The sequence below is a fragment of the Phodopus roborovskii genome, unplaced genomic scaffold (genome assembly GCF_943737965.1).
Source record: "Phodopus roborovskii unplaced genomic scaffold, PHOROB, whole genome shotgun sequence".
Taxonomy (NCBI): domain Eukaryota; kingdom Metazoa; phylum Chordata; class Mammalia; order Rodentia; family Cricetidae; genus Phodopus; species Phodopus roborovskii.
In genome coordinates, this window is record NW_026126469.1 from 1,211,964 (window position 1) to 1,232,314 (window position 20,351).

Below are 20,351 nucleotides of genomic sequence, written 5' to 3' on the forward strand. Positions count from 1 at the left end.
GAGAGATCACCCAGGTATGACCTGTTTTTATTCAAGGGATAAGTTATAGAATGACTTGAAAAGTCCCCAGACTGTCTTTTGGCCAGGAGTGACCCAGACAGGGCTGTTCATCTGGAATCATTTGTTCCAGGGTTGGAGGTCTATTTCCTTGTTGTGGGCCAAGACCTGTGAGAAACTTTTTTTCATACTCTGGCTTTTTCTTGGCTGTACATTTAGAGCCTTCAGTTATTCCACAAAAGTTTGATGATTTAGTCACTAGCCCTATTTAATAAGATCAGCCTAACATATAACCACTAGCCCCATCACCATAGTAACCTTTCTTGTTCTCATAATTTCTGTTCTTCCCTCCCATGTCAATGTCCATTCTTTGTGATTTTCTATATTCTGCTTGCAAGAACTATATTCTTGCCCCTTTCCCACATCCTTGCTCGGCAAACTAAAATCTTTCAGGTGGAAATAACTTCTTAGAAGTAAGATCAGTAAAACAAATTAATATAGTGAATATCATTTTGAAATTTTAACTAGGTTGAAAGATAAAAGAGGTTTAATTTTTGATTGTTGATATCTCTGCTTTATGTGTACACTAATGTACATGTTTTAAATTTGTCTCTTAGGCAACAAATCCCATTATTTGTGGTTGAAAGATCTTATAAAAACAGAAGACATTTCCTTTCTCATAAACACATTTGAAGGAGGGGATAGCAGCTGTGATCAGCCAGCAGGCATTCTTGCCCAACCAACTTTCTTCCATTTGCAAGGGCCAATCCGCCTTCGAGCAGTCCTGCAGTGGCTGGACATGCTCCTTGCAGCACTGGAATGCTACAACACATTCATTGAGGAGAAGACTGTGGAAGTACAAGAGGTCTTGGGTAGGTAAAATTTACTTTAAGGTAGCATTATGTGTTTCTGCTTGGTTTATGCCAGGTAGACTACTCACTGCCTGTCACTAACAAGCACTTGGATACAGAGGCTGTGAGTTCTAGGCCAGCCTTACCTAGATAACCACTGTGATATGGTGAGACCTGTGTAGAAAATAAATTAAAATAAACGTAATACTAACAAAATTGAAGCCAGGTGGCAGTGGTGGTGCACTTCTTTAATCCCAGCACTCTGTAGGCAGAGTCAAGTGGATCTCTGTGAATTTGTAACCAGCCTGGTCTACAAGGAGAGTTTTAGGACATCCAAGACTGTTGCACAGAGAAACCCTATTTCCAAAAGCGATAACATGCATACATACATAGGTAAATACTAACATAGTTGGCAACAGACACTAGCTACTTATTAGTGCAGGGTAAAGGGGTTTATCCTGGATTTTCTACCACTGAGATACATTACAGAACTTTTTTTTTTTTTTTTGTTTGTTTGTTTTGTTTTGTTTTGTTTTTCCTGTTTCTCGGTGTAACAGTTCTGGATGTCCTGGAACTTGCTTTGTTGATCAGGCTGCCTTGAATTCACAGGGTTTCTCTGTGTGACAGTCCTGGCTGTCTTGGAACAGAAAAGATATTCCCCACAACACTTAATAATCAATACACTGAATGTGTAGAACAAAAAAAGAATATTAAAAACTGCAAGGGAAAAATGTCAAATAGCATATTAAGTCAGACCTATTAGAATAACACCTGACTTTTCAATGGGAAACGTAAGAGCCATAAAAGCCTGGCTGAGTGTTGTACAAACATCAAGAGAATACAGAGGCAGGCTCAGTCTATTGTATCCAGCAACACTTTGAGTCAGAAGTGATGAAGAAAGAAAATTATTCTACAACAAACCAAATTTAAACAGTGTATACATACAAATCTAGTTCTACAGAAGGTAATAGAGGGAAAAGTTTAATCAGAAGCAGTTAATCACACTCAACAAAAATTAATCCCCGATAGCAAACCAAAAACGGGACTACAAAACCCCACAGTATAACAACTAAATAACAGAACTCACCAAACACTGCTCATTGATAAATGTCAACATCCATGGTCTCAATTTCCCAATAAGAAAATCATAGACTAACACATAGTACTTGGTGTTGGTTCAAACTTTGAGGGTCTGACACCAGGCAGTTTATTATAGGCATATTCAAGTACAGTATAATTTGGAGAAAAGTGTTCGTGGTGTAACATAATCCCATGTGCTCAATAAAGCTTAAAGCATAATTACACTGAAACTCTTTTTAAGAACATGTCACTTCTTCTATAAAGTTAGCTTCTATAGATATAATACACATTTCATGTTAAGGGCTTGAGGGAGATATGGTATGGTCTGAGTCACAGATAGTTCAGAGGTCACCAGGCTGTTAACTACATTCCCAGGGTTCTGAGCATTAACAAGACATACATCTCTTCCTTTGAAGAGACAACTCCAGGGTTCTCAAGTGCTGTTCTGTGAGCACCAGGACCTCATGCACTCTACAGACAGTCATCATCTCAGGGTATAAGGATGGAAAGGATATTTCATGCAAATGGACCTAAGAAGCAAGCTAGTGTAGTCATCTTAGTGTCTGGCAAAGTGGACTTCAGAGTAAAACTAATCAGAAGAGAAAGGGAAGGACGCCATATACCCATCAAAGGAAAGGTCCACCAAGAGGACATTGCAATTTATGCACCAAACACAAGGACAGCCAAGTTTAAAAACAAGTAGCCAACACTACAATAGCTAAAATCACATATTGACCAACATATACTGATACTAACTGACTTTTAATACTCTATTCTTGCCAATAAGCAGGCCATCTAGACAAAAACTAAACAGAGAAATGCTGAAACTAACTGTTGTCATAAACCCCATGGGCGTAAGAGATATTTACAGAATGTTTCATTCAAACACAAAAGAAATTATCTTCATTTCAGCAGCTCATAGAACTTTCTCCAAAACTAACCACATAGTTGAACACAGAGCAAATCTCAATAGAATCAAAAAAAGTAAAATAACACCCTGCATCTAAATTGATCGCCAAAGATTAAAGCTGGATACCAACAATAACAGAAACAACAGAAAGCTTACAAACTCCTGGAAGCTGAACAACTCACTAGTTTGTGAAAATTGTGTCAAGACAGAAATTAGGAACTTGTTTAGAATTGAATAAAAATAAAACGCAACATACCCAAACTTTGGGACGAATGAAGGTGTGTTTAAGAGGCAAGTTCTTAGCAAACAGTAAGAAGAACTAGAGAGATCATACTAGTGACTTAAAAATCACACTTGACAAAAGAAGAAATCACATCCAAAAGGAGTAGATGGCAAGAAATAAACTCAGGGCTGAAATCAGTAAAGTAGAATCAAACACTACAATGAATGAAGAGTTGTTTCTTTGAGGAATTAACAAGATTGATAGATTAAAGACAGGTAAGATCTAAATTAATGAAATTAGAGGTGAAGGGAGGGGGTTTAGCAACAGATACTGGGGAAATATAGAGAATCATAAAGATACACTTTTAAAAATCTATACCAAATTAAAACCTAAAAGAAATGGACAAATTTCTTGATATATACCACTTAACAAAGTTAGAGCAAGATCAGATAAGCAATTAAAGCAGACCTATAATTCATAGTGAAATAGAAGCAGCAATTAAGTCTCCCAACCAAAAACAGCTTAGGGCCAAATAGAGTCATTGCAGAATTCTAACAAGTCCTTCAAAAGGAATTAATGCCAATACTCAAATTATTTGACAGGATAGACAGAAGGAATATTGTCCAGTTCTTTCCATGAGGCCGTAATTACCCTGATACCTCTACCATGTAAAGACTCAACAAAGAGAATTACAGATCAATTTCCTTAATGAACATAGATGTAAAATTTCTCCAAATCCAAGAACATATCAAAAAGATCATCTATCATGATCAAGTTTACTTCATCCCAGAGATGCAAAGATTGTTGAATATAATGTAAATTGATAAATATAATCTATCTTATAAACAGATTGACATTTGACATGGCCATGCTCCTGTCAATAATACACATTTACTCAGGACTTACTTTGTCCAGTCTCCTACTGTAAAAGGTCTGGATTTCTTTCTTCTTATTTATCTGTGCAACTGCTGAGATTTACAGCTTATCTTCTGTGCTGTCTCTCAAACTCTAAACTGTCCTGCAGCTTAAAAGAAGAGGTGGAGGTTGGGGAGGGGTGCCTGGAAAGATGGCTCACTGTTAAGAGCACTGACTGTTTTTTCCAAGGACCTGGGTTCAATTCCCAGCACCCACATAGCAGCTCATAGGTGTCTGTAACTCCAGTTCCAGGACACATACATGCAGGTAAAACTCCAATGCACATAAAATTTAAAAAAAAATTTTTTTTTTTAAAGAAAGTGAGGAAAAGAGACTGCCTTAGTCATTAGTTTTATTCTCTCTTTGAGCATTATGTATCAGTATTTAACACTCTTCCCTTTTCTGGGGCTCTGAAGGTTGTTTGGTCTTGGGGTAATGATCTATGAGAAGAGTGGAACAATGTGGTGAGAAGAAGTAACACAATAAAGTGCAGTGGGGAAGGAGACGGCTTGATTTTGTTCAGACATGAATTTTATAAGGCAATGTGGAGTTGAGCTAGAGAATGTTTCTATAAGATAGCAAAGCCCACCATACCTGCTATAAAAAGACAGCCACTGTCATTTGTTTTTGTATTGCCCATTGGAGTTTTCCAATTTCTTCACTATTAAAAATATTGCCAAATGTGGTGGCACACACCTATATTCCCACCTCTTCAGGAGAGGCAGGGGAGGAAGATCATAAGTTTCAGTACAGCTTGTGTTATATAACCATGTTCCTATCTTAAAGAACAAAAATTGGTAAGATGAACATTATTTACTGTTTGCCATTATTTTATTTAATTAAAATTTCAGTGCTAGATAAAACTGTAGGAAATTAAAAATACTTGTTAGAGGTTAACATGCATATATATTTAAGTTTTTTTTTTGAGTTGCCAAATTGCTTTTTAAAATGACATATGTGACAGGCAAGGCTTGTGTTAGTTAAACTTTGTGTTGTAGCAATATCCTCACATAAACACAGGACAGTGTTATTTTGGCTCATTGTTTTAGAGGACTTAGTCTGTGGAGGCCTGAATGATATATGTCATGATGACAGGAAGATATGGCAGATCTGTTCATCTCAGGGAGAGTGTCCCTGAACACATAGACATCCCACCATGGACCTGTATCTTCTTACTTTTCTTGCCTTTTAAAAGCTACAGAAATCCTTAAATAGGTACCCCATCTGGGCAAAGCGTTCCAATCATAACAAAAGGGCTGAGATACAGTACAGTGGTAGAGTGCTTTCCTGGCATGCTATGTTCATTTCTACTAAAGCAATAAATAAATATGTTTATTTAAACAAATGACAAGACCCTAATGTAGACATCCTTATTGTCTATGTGTGAAATTGAGTTCTATTTGAATTATAATTTTGTTCAAAATTTGAACTAAGAGGCTAAGATGAAATAGTTGCTGTTTTATTCATCTTTTCTTGAACTTTTAAAAAAAAGTTGTTGAATTTTTTGTTGAGTGTATATTCTTAAGTTCACATTCAATTTTAGTAGAGTTAGGAAGAAATGCACACTAATATCTTCCCATTAATATTTCTAGGTACTGAAACACAGTCTTCACTTTTGAAGTCAGTGACTTTCTTTTTAGAAAGCATAGCAACACATGATGCTGGAGCAGTGGAGCAACGCTTTGCCATGGGGGTGACAACTGGCCCTCCCAGTCTACAAGAGGAAGAACAATACAACTATAGCAAGTGCACAGTATTAGTCCGGATTATGGAATTTACCACAACCCTGCTCAATGCCTCTCCTGAAGTTTGCAAGGTGGGGTCATACTTCCTGCTCTGTTAATGTTAGATTAGTACTTTATAATGAGACATGTTTTTAAGCTTCTCTTAGATCAGTGGTTCTCAATCTATGGATCATGTCCCTTTTGGCAAACCTCTGTCTCTAAAGTATTTACATTATGATCCATATCAGTATCAAAATTAAAGTTATAAAGTAGCAACAAATATAATTTTAAGGTTGGGGGTCACTACAACATAAGGGACTGTATTAAAGGGTCATAGTATTAGGAAGGTTGAGAACCACTGCTTTAGATCATAGCCACAAGTGAGAAATATGTCAAGACTATATTAAGAATCCATCTTAGCCCAATTCAAATAGTTATCATTAAGAAATCAAAGAGTAACGAATACTGGGAAGAAAAGGAAATCAAATATTGCTTTGGCAGGGTGGGGCCTGAGGGTGTAATTCAGTGGGGAAGTGCTTGCTTCCCATTTGTACCCTGTGGGTTCCATTTGTAGCACTGTAATTTCACTAAAAATAGGAATGTAAATTAGCTCAGCTACTGAGGAAATCACTATGGATAATCCTCAAAAACTAAAAGTGGAATCACCATATAGGCCCCAGGCATACCATTCTTGTTATATACTTAAAGGAATCAAAATCAGCTTAGAGATGCCTATACCCACCCACCCCCTACCCCGTATTTTTTGAGATTAGAGAAAACTGTAATCATGACTGGCTGAGACTTGCTATGTAAGCCAGAGTACACTGCAAATTCACAAAAATTCACCTGCCTCTGCCTCCTGAGTGCCATGTTTCTTGTAGCATTGTTCACAGCAGCAAGTTAGGGACTCAGCCATGGTGCCATTCACAAATGAATGGATAAAGATACACGCACACGCACACACACACCCCATGGAGTACTGTTCTTTAGCCTTAAAGAATAATGAAATGTCATTTACTGGAGAATAAATGTAACTAGAGATCATATTATGTGAAGTCAGCCAGACCCATATAAGTATCACATTTCCTGAACCAGGGAAAATGTAAAAGTACAAGGGTGAGGTACTTTTAAAGAGGAGGAAAGAGGTAGGGGAGAAGAGAGAGGGGGTGAAAGAATGATGGGGGTATTCAATGTTATCAAAATGTGTTACATGCACATAGGATATTGTCACAAGGAAACATTACTTTCTATAATTAATACTAATTAAAACAATTAATAATTACTCTATAATTTTTTTGGAAGTGGCTTTGGCTCCTTTGAGACTTTCCATTATTTTCCTTAATTGATGAGTAAAAAGTGCATGTACGTAAGGTTACACCATGATATTTTGATCCATGTGTATATGTGGTTAAGTTCCCTCATGTGCTCACATTTTACCCCATATGTGAGAACTTTTCAAGTATAGTGTTAGTTTTCAAATGTGCTTTGTTGTTAACTATAGTTACCACAGTGTACAACCTGTTTTTGAAAATAAATGCTGAATACTCCTAATCTGAAAGGCAGAAATCTGAACTGTTCTAAAACTTGAATGTTAAATGTCTCAAGTTTTGGAGGATTTTTAGTTTTAGCTTTTCAGAGTAGTGATGTCATCCAGATATTCTAAAACTAAAATAATCCGATAAAATCTGAAATCCTTTTGGTTTCAAGCATTTTAATACTCTTCAATTCTTTTGAGAAAGTCTGCCAAACTGTTGGTATTGTGAATATTGCCAGCCTGTGGACCTTGTTTTCACTGTGATGGAAAGAGAAGGTGGCTAAGAAGCATTTTTATTCAATCTATCTTTTCTATGCTTGTAGTTCCTTGAGGACTTGTGTGACACAAACCTTATGCAAGTCTTTGTGAAAATGCTTTGTGAGCCCACGAGCTTAGGTTTCAATGTTGGTGATGTCCAGATTATAAACCATCTTCCCAGCATTTGTGTGAACCTGCTGAAAGCACTAAAGAAGTCTCCATACAGAGACATGCTGGAGACTCACCTGAAGGAGAAAGTGACAGTGCAGAGGTGGGTATTCGGGCCATGTTCACAGTTACTGGGATGTAGGTGTTCACACATCCAGTGTTCCTGACATCCATGTGCACAGCTGCCATGTCCTCAAGACATTGCATATGTGCATGTGCTTTTGTGTGTGTGTGTGTGTGCATGTGTGTGCTTAAGGTACATGTGCACACATACATGATCTCATGGTTTTTGGAAATAATGAGCTTCACTAATTCCTTTCCTGCTTGTAGGATGGGAGAGTATAGTAGATGTGCTCCATTTGCTTTCCATGGCTAATATGTCCTGTGAGCCTTCTTCTGGTGTTACTTTTGTGTTTTTCAGGGCCATGTTAATGGGTTTGAGGACCAGGTGATTACAGCACGTACAATTCCTTAGAGTTTCTCTCTCTCTCTCTCCCTCTCTCCCTCCCTCCCTCTCTCTCTCTCTCTCTCTCTCTCTCTCTCTCTCTCTCTCTCTCTCTCCCCCTCTCTGTCTTTTCTGTTTTGTTTGAGGTAGGGTCTCTTGTGTAGCTCTGGCTGTCTGGGAACTTACTTGGTCTGTAGACCAGGCTGACTTTGAACTCACAGAGATAAGCCTACCTTTGCTTCTCAAGTGCTGGGATTAAAGGTATGCACCATAACTGCCCTGCTTTCCTTAATGTATTCTTATGTATGCTTTTCTGTTTTTCTCATGGCCAGTGTTGAAGAGCTCTGTGCCATTAGCTTGTGTAGCTCTGACACTCGCCAAGAAAGGGCCAAGTTGCTGTTCTTCTTATCTGCCTGTAAACAGCTTCACAAAGCTGGCTTCTCTCATGTTATGTCACCATCTAAGGTAACCATAATTATTTTTTATGTGCCTTTAGCTTTGTTATAATAATTTCATTATGCTAGTACAAAATGACATTTTATATTATTTGTTTAAAATATTTTATATACAGAATATACTGAAATGGAAGTAACAGAACACTTAACATAAAGGTGTTGGCTAGAATGTGAATATAAAAGTAAAGATAAAGTGAAAGAGGAATAAAGGACAGTTGAAATTTTAGTAACCTAAACTATTTTAAGAACCAATTGCTGTAGTCCTGTAGTCCTAAGCATCAGTGTTAGCTAACACATTTTTTTTTTAACTGAAGTGTCATTGTATGTTTGTGTTAAATACCCTCTCTAACCAGTCAATTCATGTCAACTTTTCCTTTAGTCTACAGTATTGAATGACTCCATTGGCATGAGACTGCTGTCTTTGGTTTATAAAGGCATTCTACCTTCAGAGGAAAGTCAGTGCCTGCAGTCATTGGACCCCAGCTGTATGAGCCTGGCCAGTGAACTCCTAGAGTTAGCCTTTGTCTACGAAGGACTGGTAGGGAAATCAGCTGCATCCCACATTTGAATGACTTATATAACTTGTGGTATAACTCTAAAAATTATGAAATTTAGTTAGTAAAGTCTTAGATGGACATGTATTTAAATTGACTTATTGACTTTGAAGAGGTGGTGGGGGTGGTTCAAGACTGGGTTTGTTTGTGTAGCTCAGGGTGTCCTGGAACTTGCTCTCTAGACCAGACTAGCCTCAAATTAATGGAGATCTGTCAACCTCTGCTCCCCCAAATGTTGGGAATAAAGGCATATACCACCACCCTCCAGGACTTTCTAAGACTATCTTCTTTAAATTTTTTTTTTTTAAATTAAAAAACATGACATTCTTAAATGGGAGGATCCTGTCCAAATTTGTTTCCAAAAGGACTTTTGGTAAAGAATATTTTGTCACTAAAGTTGACCGATATTGACATGCTTCTTTCTCTATCTTTATTGGTTCTCGGAATGGATGCCTAAAAAGTTCTGGAGGATATTCCCTGAGGCACCCGAGGTACCATGACCAAAGTCCTCATGACTCTTTGAACTGAGCAGAACTGACCTCAGATAAACTGTTGTAGCTGAGATCTGCAACCAGCCCTATGTGTTTATTCCATTGCATCCTCCCTTACTACTTCTCCCATTGCAGGAACCTCTTCTTTGTCTTATTGATGTTCTCAATTATACTTATGTTGTCCCAAACAACTTATTAATTAATAATAGGCTGTTCTCTGAAAACCAACAAGATTTTTCTGGAAATTTGGAAGCAATGTTAGTTTAGGAGATTTCACTCACAAAGTAAAAGCTAGAAAATAGAAGTTAAATATGTGTTATTTAAACTTGAGTCCTGATTTCACATATCAGACTCTCTTTAAAATGTTCCTTGTAGACTTATTGCCCAGTGCTTCAGGGTCTTTCTGGGGTTGGATTCTCTCGTATGTTCTTATCTCTTCCTTAGTGTAAGCACCTCGTGAGTTTGCTATTGAATTCAGCACTGTTGTCTACGAAATATTTGGGCAATTCACAGAGAAATATCAGCTTCTCCCATGGGGAATATTTCTATAGCTTGTTCCCAGAAATAATCAACAGTCAACTATTGAAAAATCTTGATATTGCTATATCAGAGCTCATGAAGTCATCAGCAGATAATCCCAAAATGGTAAGGAACTTTTCCTTTATATATTTTCTTGTCTAATGTTCACAAAAGGATTTTTATGTTTTGTTTTATGATGGTTTTATGTTGTTGTTTTATGATGGTTTTTCTTAAAATCAGATTTCTTGCTGGAAGGATGAAAGACCTGCTAATGTATGAAAATAAAAATCCATAGACACAAAACCTACTCTTTACCAAGCTAGTATATGTTAATAGATATTAAGACATTGGTTATTTTTTTCTCCATTCCCTTAAGCCCCTTAAATCTCTCTGTCTAACAATGTAAGATGTAGTAGGATACAGTGCTGTAGGATACTGACTTTTGCTACATGTCATATTGGAGCTTCCATATGTGACATGTGTCTAGCAGTGTTTGTTCCAACACTACCTGTAGGCTGGCCCTCCACAGGGCCAGTGCTAACCTGTCTTTAGAGCACTAACAGCTTCAGTGTCTTGCCCTATTTTCCTGCATGTTCTTGCCACAATGCTCTTTGTCTCATCATAGAAACCCTTTAGAGAATGATATTTAATATATTTGCTTTTTGTTTGCTTAACTTAGGGGTTTAGTGGCTTTTTTTGGTTTTTGCTTATTTTGTTTTTCATTAGTTCGTTTCATTTTGAGATAGGCTCTCGCTATGTATGTATTGGCTGCTTTGGAGCTCACTTTGTAGACCATATTGGTTTCAAACTTATCAGATTCTCCTGCTTCTGTCTGTGCCTCTAAGTACTGGAATTAAAGGTATATACTACCAAACCTGGCATATCTTACATGATTGTGAAATGTTATCTGCATTGTGCTCTATAGGTAGTCAGAAACTGAGCTGGTAGTATTTCTGGAGAATTATAATTTCTACTAGCCGGACTGTTTACATGTACAATCCTTGTCCATTGTTAAGAAAAGTTGCATTTACTGCCTCTATTTCTTCCCCACAACTCTCTGACATGACAGAATGGAATTAAGAAAGAATGAACCAAATCACTCTTAATGGGTGCAGAGAAAGAAGAGTAGAATGACAGAAACTGCAAAGCAGGATAGGCGTGCCAGTTCAGACTCTTCAGAGGGGTTGAGGAGGGAAGCAGAGACGGGGGAAAGTAGGAGAGAGACACAATGAATAATGAAATAAGAATTGCTATTGACTGAGAAGACGGGAGATTACTCTGGAAGTAAGCATACGTACCTGAAATTTAAAAAAACAGGATATATGGAGAAATAAAATTGAGGAACTCACAGAGAGTAGGTGAAAATACAAACAAAAGCAAAATAAAAGTGATTCTCTGCACATAGGAGGCAGGGGCAGGCAGATTTCTGTGAGTTCAAGGCCAGCCTGGTCTACATAGCAAGTTCCAAGACAGACAAGGATTAATACCCCATCACAAAGAAACAAAAGTGTGTGGGGGTGGGGGAAGGGAAGGAGGGAGGGATAGGGAGAGAGATGATGATGACGAAGTATCCTGGAACTTACTGGACAGGACTACAGCTTCAGAGGAAAGTGATGATGGGCTGGAATTCTTATCTGTGAAAGGGCTGTGGAGTGGCTTGTCCTTGGTCTGAGAATGATTTCTCAGGGAGCATGTTTTCCAAAGTCTCACCATGAGAAACTGAAAGTTCTCAAGGAGGTAAACTAGTTATGTGTAGGTTCAGAAATTAAATGGCATTGTTTTCTCAACAGAATTGTGGATATACTGCAAGATCAAAAGATTGGAGTTGTAAGTGCAGCCAGATTCTCAGTTATGTGAAGCAAGAGAATACACTGGTTTAGTTAAGCTGGGTTCTAAAGGGATATGTTTCCTGAGTCCTCTTGTCAGGAAACTGCCAGGCAGGTAGTAAGAAGGCAGTAAGCTGAGAAAGAGGAAGGTGCATTTGGGCCTGTGCAGAGGGTAATATTCAGTGTTTAGGCCCTGCCTTCCATAACATAGCCAGTGCTGTGTCTCTTAAAGCAGATAACTTACTCATTGGCAAAGATGGAGTGGCATGATTCATTTGATTTGGGAGAGTCTGATGACATGGATAGGCATACTGAAAACAGCTAAGAGATCTGCCAAAATTTAGCTGTAGAGAGAACAGACTGTACAATAAGGGAAATGTGCTGATTACTACATGGAACATCTGTAAAAAATGCCCATGTTGTCAGAGTGATGGGAATATTGAATGATAATCAGCAAATTAATTATGTTGTTCTCTTGCAAAGGTTTTGTCCAAATGGAATTCCATGGAGAATGTCCCTATCCCCACACCACAGCAGAGTGGGCACAAGGGCATCAAGAGAGTCTGATTTCTGTGGGAAAACTTATGTTACAGTGCTGTTAGAGTGTTAGATTGGTTAACATCTGTTACAGAAATAGCATTTTCATTTTCCTAAAATAACTTGGACATGAAAGTATATTTTTTCCTATCCGTAGTAAGAATTTTTCTTCAATCTATAATTTTTTTTTTTTTCAGGTGAGTACTATTTTAAATGGTATGTTAGATCAGAGCTTCAGGGACCGAGCTGATCAGAAACACCACGGACTAAAGCTTGCAGTTGCAATTCTGCAAAACTGGAGGAAGTGTGATTCATGGTGGGCTACAGATTCTGCTCCAGAAAGGAAAATGACAGTGCTGTCCTTACTGGCAAAAATTTTGCAGGTATTTTGAAAAAAATTTAAAATGCATTCATCTTTAGTTATGTTCTTCTTTCTGAGACAGTCTCGCTATATAGCCCTAGTCTGTCTCAAACTTTTATTTCTTCCTACCTTAGTGCTGAGATTATAAGTGTATATCAGCATGGATGATTTAATCATTGTTTTGAACTCTATAACGTCTATTGAAACACTATAGTGAAAATTCCTTCAAAAACTTTTGGGTTTTTTTTTTTTTTTTTTTGGTAATTAAATGTATTTTGGAGAAACATCTTACATTTTATACCATTGTATATTATGCAATTTTGTATTTTTTCTTGTTGCGGTGTCTTCACAGGCTTTGTCTTAGCAAGAAATAATAAAATGTTTTATAACAAGATTGTTGAAATATTATTGAGGTTGAAGTACAAATAATATGAGTTTTGAAATTTAAAAATTTGAAAAATATGTCAATGTTTGGAAACATAATGCCAAAATTTGTTGTGTTTTATCTCTCTTTAGATTGATTCGACTTTATTTTTTAACACAAACCACAGCTCATTTCCTGAAATCTTCACAACATATGCTAGTCTACTTGCTGATACAAAGTTGGGTCTACACTTAAAGGTAGATAATCAGTAGCATTTTTGTCTATAGCTATCAAATTTAAATTGGTGGTTTTTGTTTTGATGTAGTAATTTCAAAGTATTTTTCAGTCTTTCTTTCTATTGAAATGTTTAGTGATTGGGAAGCAAGAAAAGTAATTTTATTGTTACTAAGTTTAAAGTCCTATAATGTATTATGTATGACCCACTTTTTAAAATTAGATTATTTTTTGGTGTGTTCTGTATGACTTATGAAGTTGTTCCATCAAATGTGAAAATTGTGGAATTTGCCTGTTATTCAAGGGACGATCAATACCTAGTTCTTCATAAGCCCAATATGAAGATCTAAAGAGATTTTGCAAACAAACTCTAGTAAACTATCCTGTTATTCAAGCCATTCTTTCTTCATAGAATTTGAATGTAATCGTTTTTTAAAATGTTTTTAAAAATCTATTTGAAAGTTTCATACAATGTATTTTGACCATATCCACTCACCACTAAGTCTCCCAACCTCATGTCCTCCTTCATGTCAGCCTGCTGACTTCTAGAACTGAAGCTGAGGTACATTGGCTGCATTCAAGTTGTTTTAGATGTCTTCCAAAATTTATTCTGAAATCATATGTTGAGTCGCTGCAGTGCGTTATTTGCAGTCTTTAGAAAGTAGTGGTTTATTTTTTCTGCAGGATGATCTGTAAGCCACAATTTGTTTGCATTGCTTCACAGGGCCAAGCTATCATTCTTCTTCCATTCTTCACCAACCTGACTGAAGACAGTCTAGAAACCCTAAAGCATATTCTGGAAACACTCATCGTTTCTAATTTCCCCATGAAGTCAGATGAATTTCCCCCCGATTCCCTAAAGTACAATAATTATGTGGACTGCATGAAAAAGGTTAGTGTTTAATAGTGTCAGCTGTAAAACATTGGTTGATTTTTGTTATTGTTGTTGTTGTTTTGTATTTTGGCAGAGGTTAAATTTTTTTAATTTACATTTACTGGTACACAAAAATTAAAAATTAATCCTACTAATGTAATGTTTAAGTATAGATGTGCATTATGGAGTGTTTAAATCAAGTTAAACCCATCTATCTCCTCATACATCATTTTATTATAGTGAAAAGTTCCAAGATCCTTTCTTTTTTTTTTCTTTTTAAAATGTATACTATATATCACTGTTGTCTGTAGTCATCTTGCTGTGCAGGGGCACACTGGAACATCTTGTATCTATGAAATGTCTTAGTGTCCATTGATAAACATTGCCCCATAGCTCCCCATATTTCCACAGTTCCTTCATAGTTTCCAGCATCTGGTAATCACCACTCTACTCTGTTTTTATAAATTCAGTTCTTTAGATTCTGTGTATAAGTGAAACCATTAATATTTCTGTGCTCAGATTACTTCATGTATAACATAATGATCATAATGATCTTCAGTTTTTATCTGTGCTAGTAAAGATGATAGGATTTCAGCCCTCCTTTTTTTGGTTTTGTTTTTCAAAACAGGGTTTCTCTGTTTTGCTTTGGAGCCTGTCCTGGAACTAGCTCTTGTAGACAAGGCTGGTCTCAAACTCACAGAGATCCTCCTGCCTCTGCCTCCCAAGTGCTGGGATTAAAGGTGTGTGCCACAACTGCCCAGCCTCTTTTCTCGATTATGGAGAGAGTGTGTGTGCCTTATTCTTCCATTGGCTGATGAATACTTTTTTTCCTTATTGTGAATAGTGCCACAATAATGTAGGAATGCACATGTCTATAGAGATGTACTTACTCCCTTTGGATATGCAACCTAGTAGTGGGATTGCTGGGTTATGATTGTTCTACTTTATTTTCTGCTAGTGTAATAAATAAATCACAAACCTAAAGAACTATTTATAGGTCACAGTCCATTGAGGGAATTCACGGTAGAAATTTAAGGAAGGAAACTGGAAGCAAGACCATGGAGAAGCACTGCTTATGCTCACTCTCTGGCTTGGTTATTCATGCTCAGCTACTTGCTTATACAGCCCAGGTCTACCTGCCTGTTGCCACCAACAGCAGAATGGGCCCTCCCATATCTATTAACAATCAGGGCAGTCCTCCACAGATATAGCTGCAGGCCAGTTTTATTAAGGCAATTTCTCTCAAATGACTCTAAGCAGTGACTGTTCTAATGTAAACTCCCACCTACAGTTTTCAAGTATTCCCTTTTTCCAGAGCCTCACCTTCATTTGTGAACAGCTCTTAACTGGGCTGTGGTGATGCTATGTAGTTTTTGTTTGCCTTATCTCTGATGATTGTTGATATTATATAATTTTTCATGTACTCATTGACCATTGTATATCTTAGGAAATACGTGTTTAGATCTGTTGCCCTTTGTTTTGGTTTTGGTTTTTTGTTGTTACTGTTTGTTTTTAGAAGACACAGTTTTCTCTGTGTAGCTTTGGAGCCTGTCCTGGGACTCACTCTATAGACAGACTGACCTCAAATTCACAGAGATCCACCTGCCTTTGACTCACAAGTGGTGGCATTAAAGGCATTCACCACCACTGCACAGCGATTTGTTGCCTGATTTTAAATAGTATGTTCATTTGTTTTCTATTGAGTTTGTGGACTTTCAGATGTATTCCTTTATGGTTTGATTCAGTATTACTTGTCTATTTTTGCTTTAGTTTCCTGTTGTTTTGTGGTATTTACTAAAACTACACCAAAAATTTGACCATTTGAGTGTTCAGAGGCATTTTTATTTATAGTTTTGTTGTAGTTTTAGTTTTTTATTTATGACTGAAACATATTTTAATTCACATTTTTAACTGGTGAGAGGTAGAAATTTGGTTTCATTCTTCAATTTGTAAATATCCAGCTTCCCCAGACCCATTTATTGAAAGAGTATCTTTTCTCCAGTGTTAATTTTTAACACCATTGTTGAAAATCAGTTGGCTGTTTGCTTCTAGAATCTTATATTCTATTCCATTTGTTGTATTTTTTTTTTTTATACTAGTACCATTTCCATTTTGTTTTGGTTACTACAACTTTGTAGTATGTTTTGAAGTCAGGTAATATAATGTCTCCTGCTTTGTTGTTGTAGTTCAAAATGGCTTTGGCTGTTCAGGGTTTCTTGTCATCTGTAATATTTTGAATTTCTTATTCTAGTTTTTTGTTTTGTTGTTTTTCAAGAAAGTCTCATGTAGCTTGTGCTGGTGTGGAAAGTACTGTGTAATCAAGGATAACTTTAAACTTGTGATCCTTTTGTTTCTCCTTCCTAAGTGGGAGAAGTACAGGTATGCACCACCATGGTTGGTTTTATGCAGTGCTGGAAATTAAACCCTGGGCCTCGTGTGCTAGGGAAATGCTCTACTAGTGAAAGACATCTCCAGCCCTAGTCTTTCTAGTTCTGTGAAGAACATCATAGGCATTTTAATAGAGACTGTGTTGGATATTTAGATCACTTCAGATAGTATGGATCTTTCAACAGTTATTTTCTTTCAGTCTGTAAGCATTTTTTTCATCATGATTTTATAATTTTTATTATAGAGCTCTTCTACTTCATTGGTTAAATTTACCCCTAGGTATTTCATTTTTTGTAGCTATAAAAGTTGGGACTGCTTTATTTATACTGAAGATGATTTACTATTGGCTTATAGTAGTGTTGCAAATTTTTGTGGATTTTGTATCCTATAACTTTGCTAAATCAATTTACCAGTTTTAATAAGTGTTCTAGTCTATTCTTTTGGGTTTTCCATATGTAAATTCATGCCATTTGCAAATGATGACAGTCTAATTTCTTCTTTTCCTATTTGTATGTCCTCTGTCTCTGCTTTTACCTGTGGCATGGACTTAAATTGTTTTGAAGAGGTAGAAGTACACAGATCTTGTCTGTTTTAGGTCTTAGTGTTAGAATTTACATGTGAATTTCTTCCACAGGCTTACATCCTCTGTAGCTGGTGACACTGAGTGTATAGCTGGGAGGCAGGCTTTTCAGGGAATAGTCTGACCCCAGTTTCAAACCACTCTTTGTTAATTGACTGCAACCAGCCTCCCTCAAGTATCCATTGTGATGGTCATTAACCTGCTCCTACCGCTCTTCCTTAACTACCATATGAACTGTGTCTCATCAGCTGTGGGCTCATTTAGGTATTTCATCACAGTAATGAGAGGAATAACACAAAGCAAGTTTCCAACTTTTTCCCTTTCTGTGGAATATGTGCTAAGGTATATTCCTTATATGTCTCATTTATTTGAAGTTCTTAATAAGAAGATATTAAATTTTGTGACATGCCTTTTCTAATTCATTATGATAACCATATGATTTTCTTCTTTTGCTCTTTTTATAGTGCCTTAAATTTATTGCTTTGAATAAATTGAACCATCCTTGTATTGCTTGCACAAATCCTACATGATTATAATGAGCCATTTTTTTTTTTTTTTAACTTTCTGTTCGTTTTATTTGCTAGTATTTTATTGAAGATTTTTGTGGTAGTTTACCAGTCTAGAGGTGGTGAGACCTGGGAGAGGAGCCTAAAAAAAGAGGCAGATTAAAGTCTAATGTAATAGCCAACTTTATTCAGAGCAGCAGAAAATTTATACCGTGAGGGTAAAGAAAGGTGTATATAGTCATAGAGACAAGCTGCATACTACAAAAACATGTTTTTCCATAGAGACATATAACAAATAGCAATGGTCAATTGTCATAAATACTCTAAACTCTCTCCTACCCACTACACCTGGGAGGAGCACAAAAGCAAATTCCCAGAACAACTTCATGTTTTTGAAGAAACTGAGGTCACAAGACCCTTGTGTTGTTTTCTTGAAGTTTTCCCATAAGCACTCAGAATTTCCTCTCTCAATTCTATCCTTAGACTATGTTTTACATTTCTTATGTTAGTGGAAGATTAAGAAATCAGAGAGTTGCTCTAACACAGTATAACATGTGAAACTCATGCATAGTCTAGTCCTGTGTAATCCATTTTCAGTCCATTTTATAAAACTGTGAGATACATGCATAAAATTGATTGTCTGTTTTTTAAACATTTTACCACATTTACTTGTTTAGGGGGAAAGGAGGTTTGCATGCCATGATTTAAGTGAGCAAGTCAAAGAACAACTTGCCAGAGTCAGTTTTCTCCTTCTGCTCTGTGGGTTGTCAGGAATGGTGGCGAACACTTTTCCTTGCTGAGCTATCTTGCCAGTCACTTTGTAAAACTTAATGATGTGTAAACTATGACTCAAAATTAGCTATGAATTAAAATATTACTTAGTTCCATTTTTTTTAAAGTAGCGATTATTTGAGGCATATTTTCCCCGGCCAGCAGGGTCAGTCGGCAGGGACCCTGAGGGAGGGAGTGAAAATGAAGAGACAAGAGACGCGAGAGATGGAGACAAGACAGTATTATGATCAAGTCTCTTTTAATGAATATAATAATAGGGTTTAAGTAGTGAAGAAATGAGGGAATGGGCCAAAGGGAGGATGTGAGGCAGGCAGAATGTCCTTCCAAGCAGAATGCAGGTGTCCTGCTATAAGATAACTTGCTATCTGGTAAGACTGTAGCTGGGACTCTTTCAGGGTCAGGCTGCATCGTATTTAACAAGAGAACTGTCATAGGGGAATGGAAAATTACCAGTATGTTTGTATCTAAAAGAGTAGTTTTTTCTGCCGCTGGTCCCACCGCCAGCCCCAATTAACACACTGAGACTCTATATTTGATATAATGCTGTTGGCCAGTTACTTGTTTCTTATCAGCTAGCTCTGGTCTTAATTATTAACCCATTTCTATTAATCTAAGTATTTCCACATGGTCTCATCTTACTGGGGAGTGGGGCTGGCGTCTGATCTCCCCAGTCTCTCCATGCTGACCCTCCGTACTACTTCCTCGAATCCTCCTTGTCTCTCCTAATCCCGCCTATTTTGCTTTGTTTTTGACCAACAGTGCTTTATTCATTAACCAGTATGAGAAACATATTTACAGAATGACATCTCCCATCATCTAAGAGAATAGTAGGAAGGATGGCTGTTAAGATGCTAACTTTGCTCTGGGTTTCCCCACAATATTTAATGGTTATCACAGAGTGTTTGATGTCTGAGGACATCTCGATAATAAATGAAATTAGGGAAGTCAGTGGACAGTGGATGTTTGACAGTCATCTGAGCAGAGCAAAAGTAGGAGTGTGAGAAGAGAGATGAGATTTGTGAGGAACAGGTGATTATAAGGGAATAGGAACTGGATGGTGAGGATGAATATTGATAATGGAAGGGTCAGTCTGATGTGGCCATCTGAAAGGAAGGAGGTGCCATCCATATAAAAGAATAGGTAGAAACAGCTAGAGAACCCTCTTGTGTATAAGAGGGATATGGGAAAGAGTCTTTGAGCTTTTGAATAGGAATATAGAGGATCTGAGCAATGTTGAGGTAAAGGGATAAGTGTGGATGGCCGAAGGCAGAACAGGTAAGAATTGTGAGTGCTGAGTTTTTGATAAGTACTTTAGAGAGAGAAAAATCTGAATCTGGAAGGGACAAGGGATGTTGGGGTCCTTTGCAAGTTAGGAGGCAAGGGGTAGTGATGGGAATAAATTATGATTGTGAGGGAGCCTGGGGGCAAGTGTGGTCCTGTGGCCAGACAGCAGATATTGTGGAGTGCTGGAGTTTGGAATGTAGGCAGAAGGGTCTTTGAGTTAATAGAGAGGGGTTTATGATGTACAGCAAGGGAAGGACATGTGGCACCCCATACACTGAGATGTACTACACAAAGAGGTGGAGAGCAAGAGAGGTTTTGTGATTTTGGAGAATAAAAGTGTACAAATCAAGACTTAGAAATGCAGGAGTGTCCTAGAAGCCATTATTGGGGACAGGAATGTCATAACTTGTATTATTCCTTTTTCTTGACCTATATAACTTACTTGTCTGTCATAGTGTTTAGAAACTTTAAATCTTTATTA

At 37.2% G+C, this 20,351-nt stretch overlaps 1 protein-coding gene across 1 annotated transcript in view; it reads left to right on the plus strand.

Annotated features, from left to right (window-relative positions):
• Positions 1 to 20,351, plus strand: part of Prkdc (protein kinase, DNA-activated, catalytic subunit) — a 204,977-nt gene that overhangs the window by 73,176 nt on the left and 111,450 nt on the right. Inside the window, 9 exon segments of the mRNA XM_051190977.1 lie at positions 615 to 869; positions 5,569 to 5,792; positions 7,558 to 7,763; positions 8,438 to 8,570; positions 8,940 to 9,098; positions 10,050 to 10,250; positions 12,685 to 12,870; positions 13,365 to 13,469; positions 14,171 to 14,338. Coding sequence (XP_051046934.1) covers positions 615 to 869; positions 5,569 to 5,792; positions 7,558 to 7,763; positions 8,438 to 8,570; positions 8,940 to 9,098; positions 10,050 to 10,250; positions 12,685 to 12,870; positions 13,365 to 13,469; positions 14,171 to 14,338 — 1,637 coding nt within the window.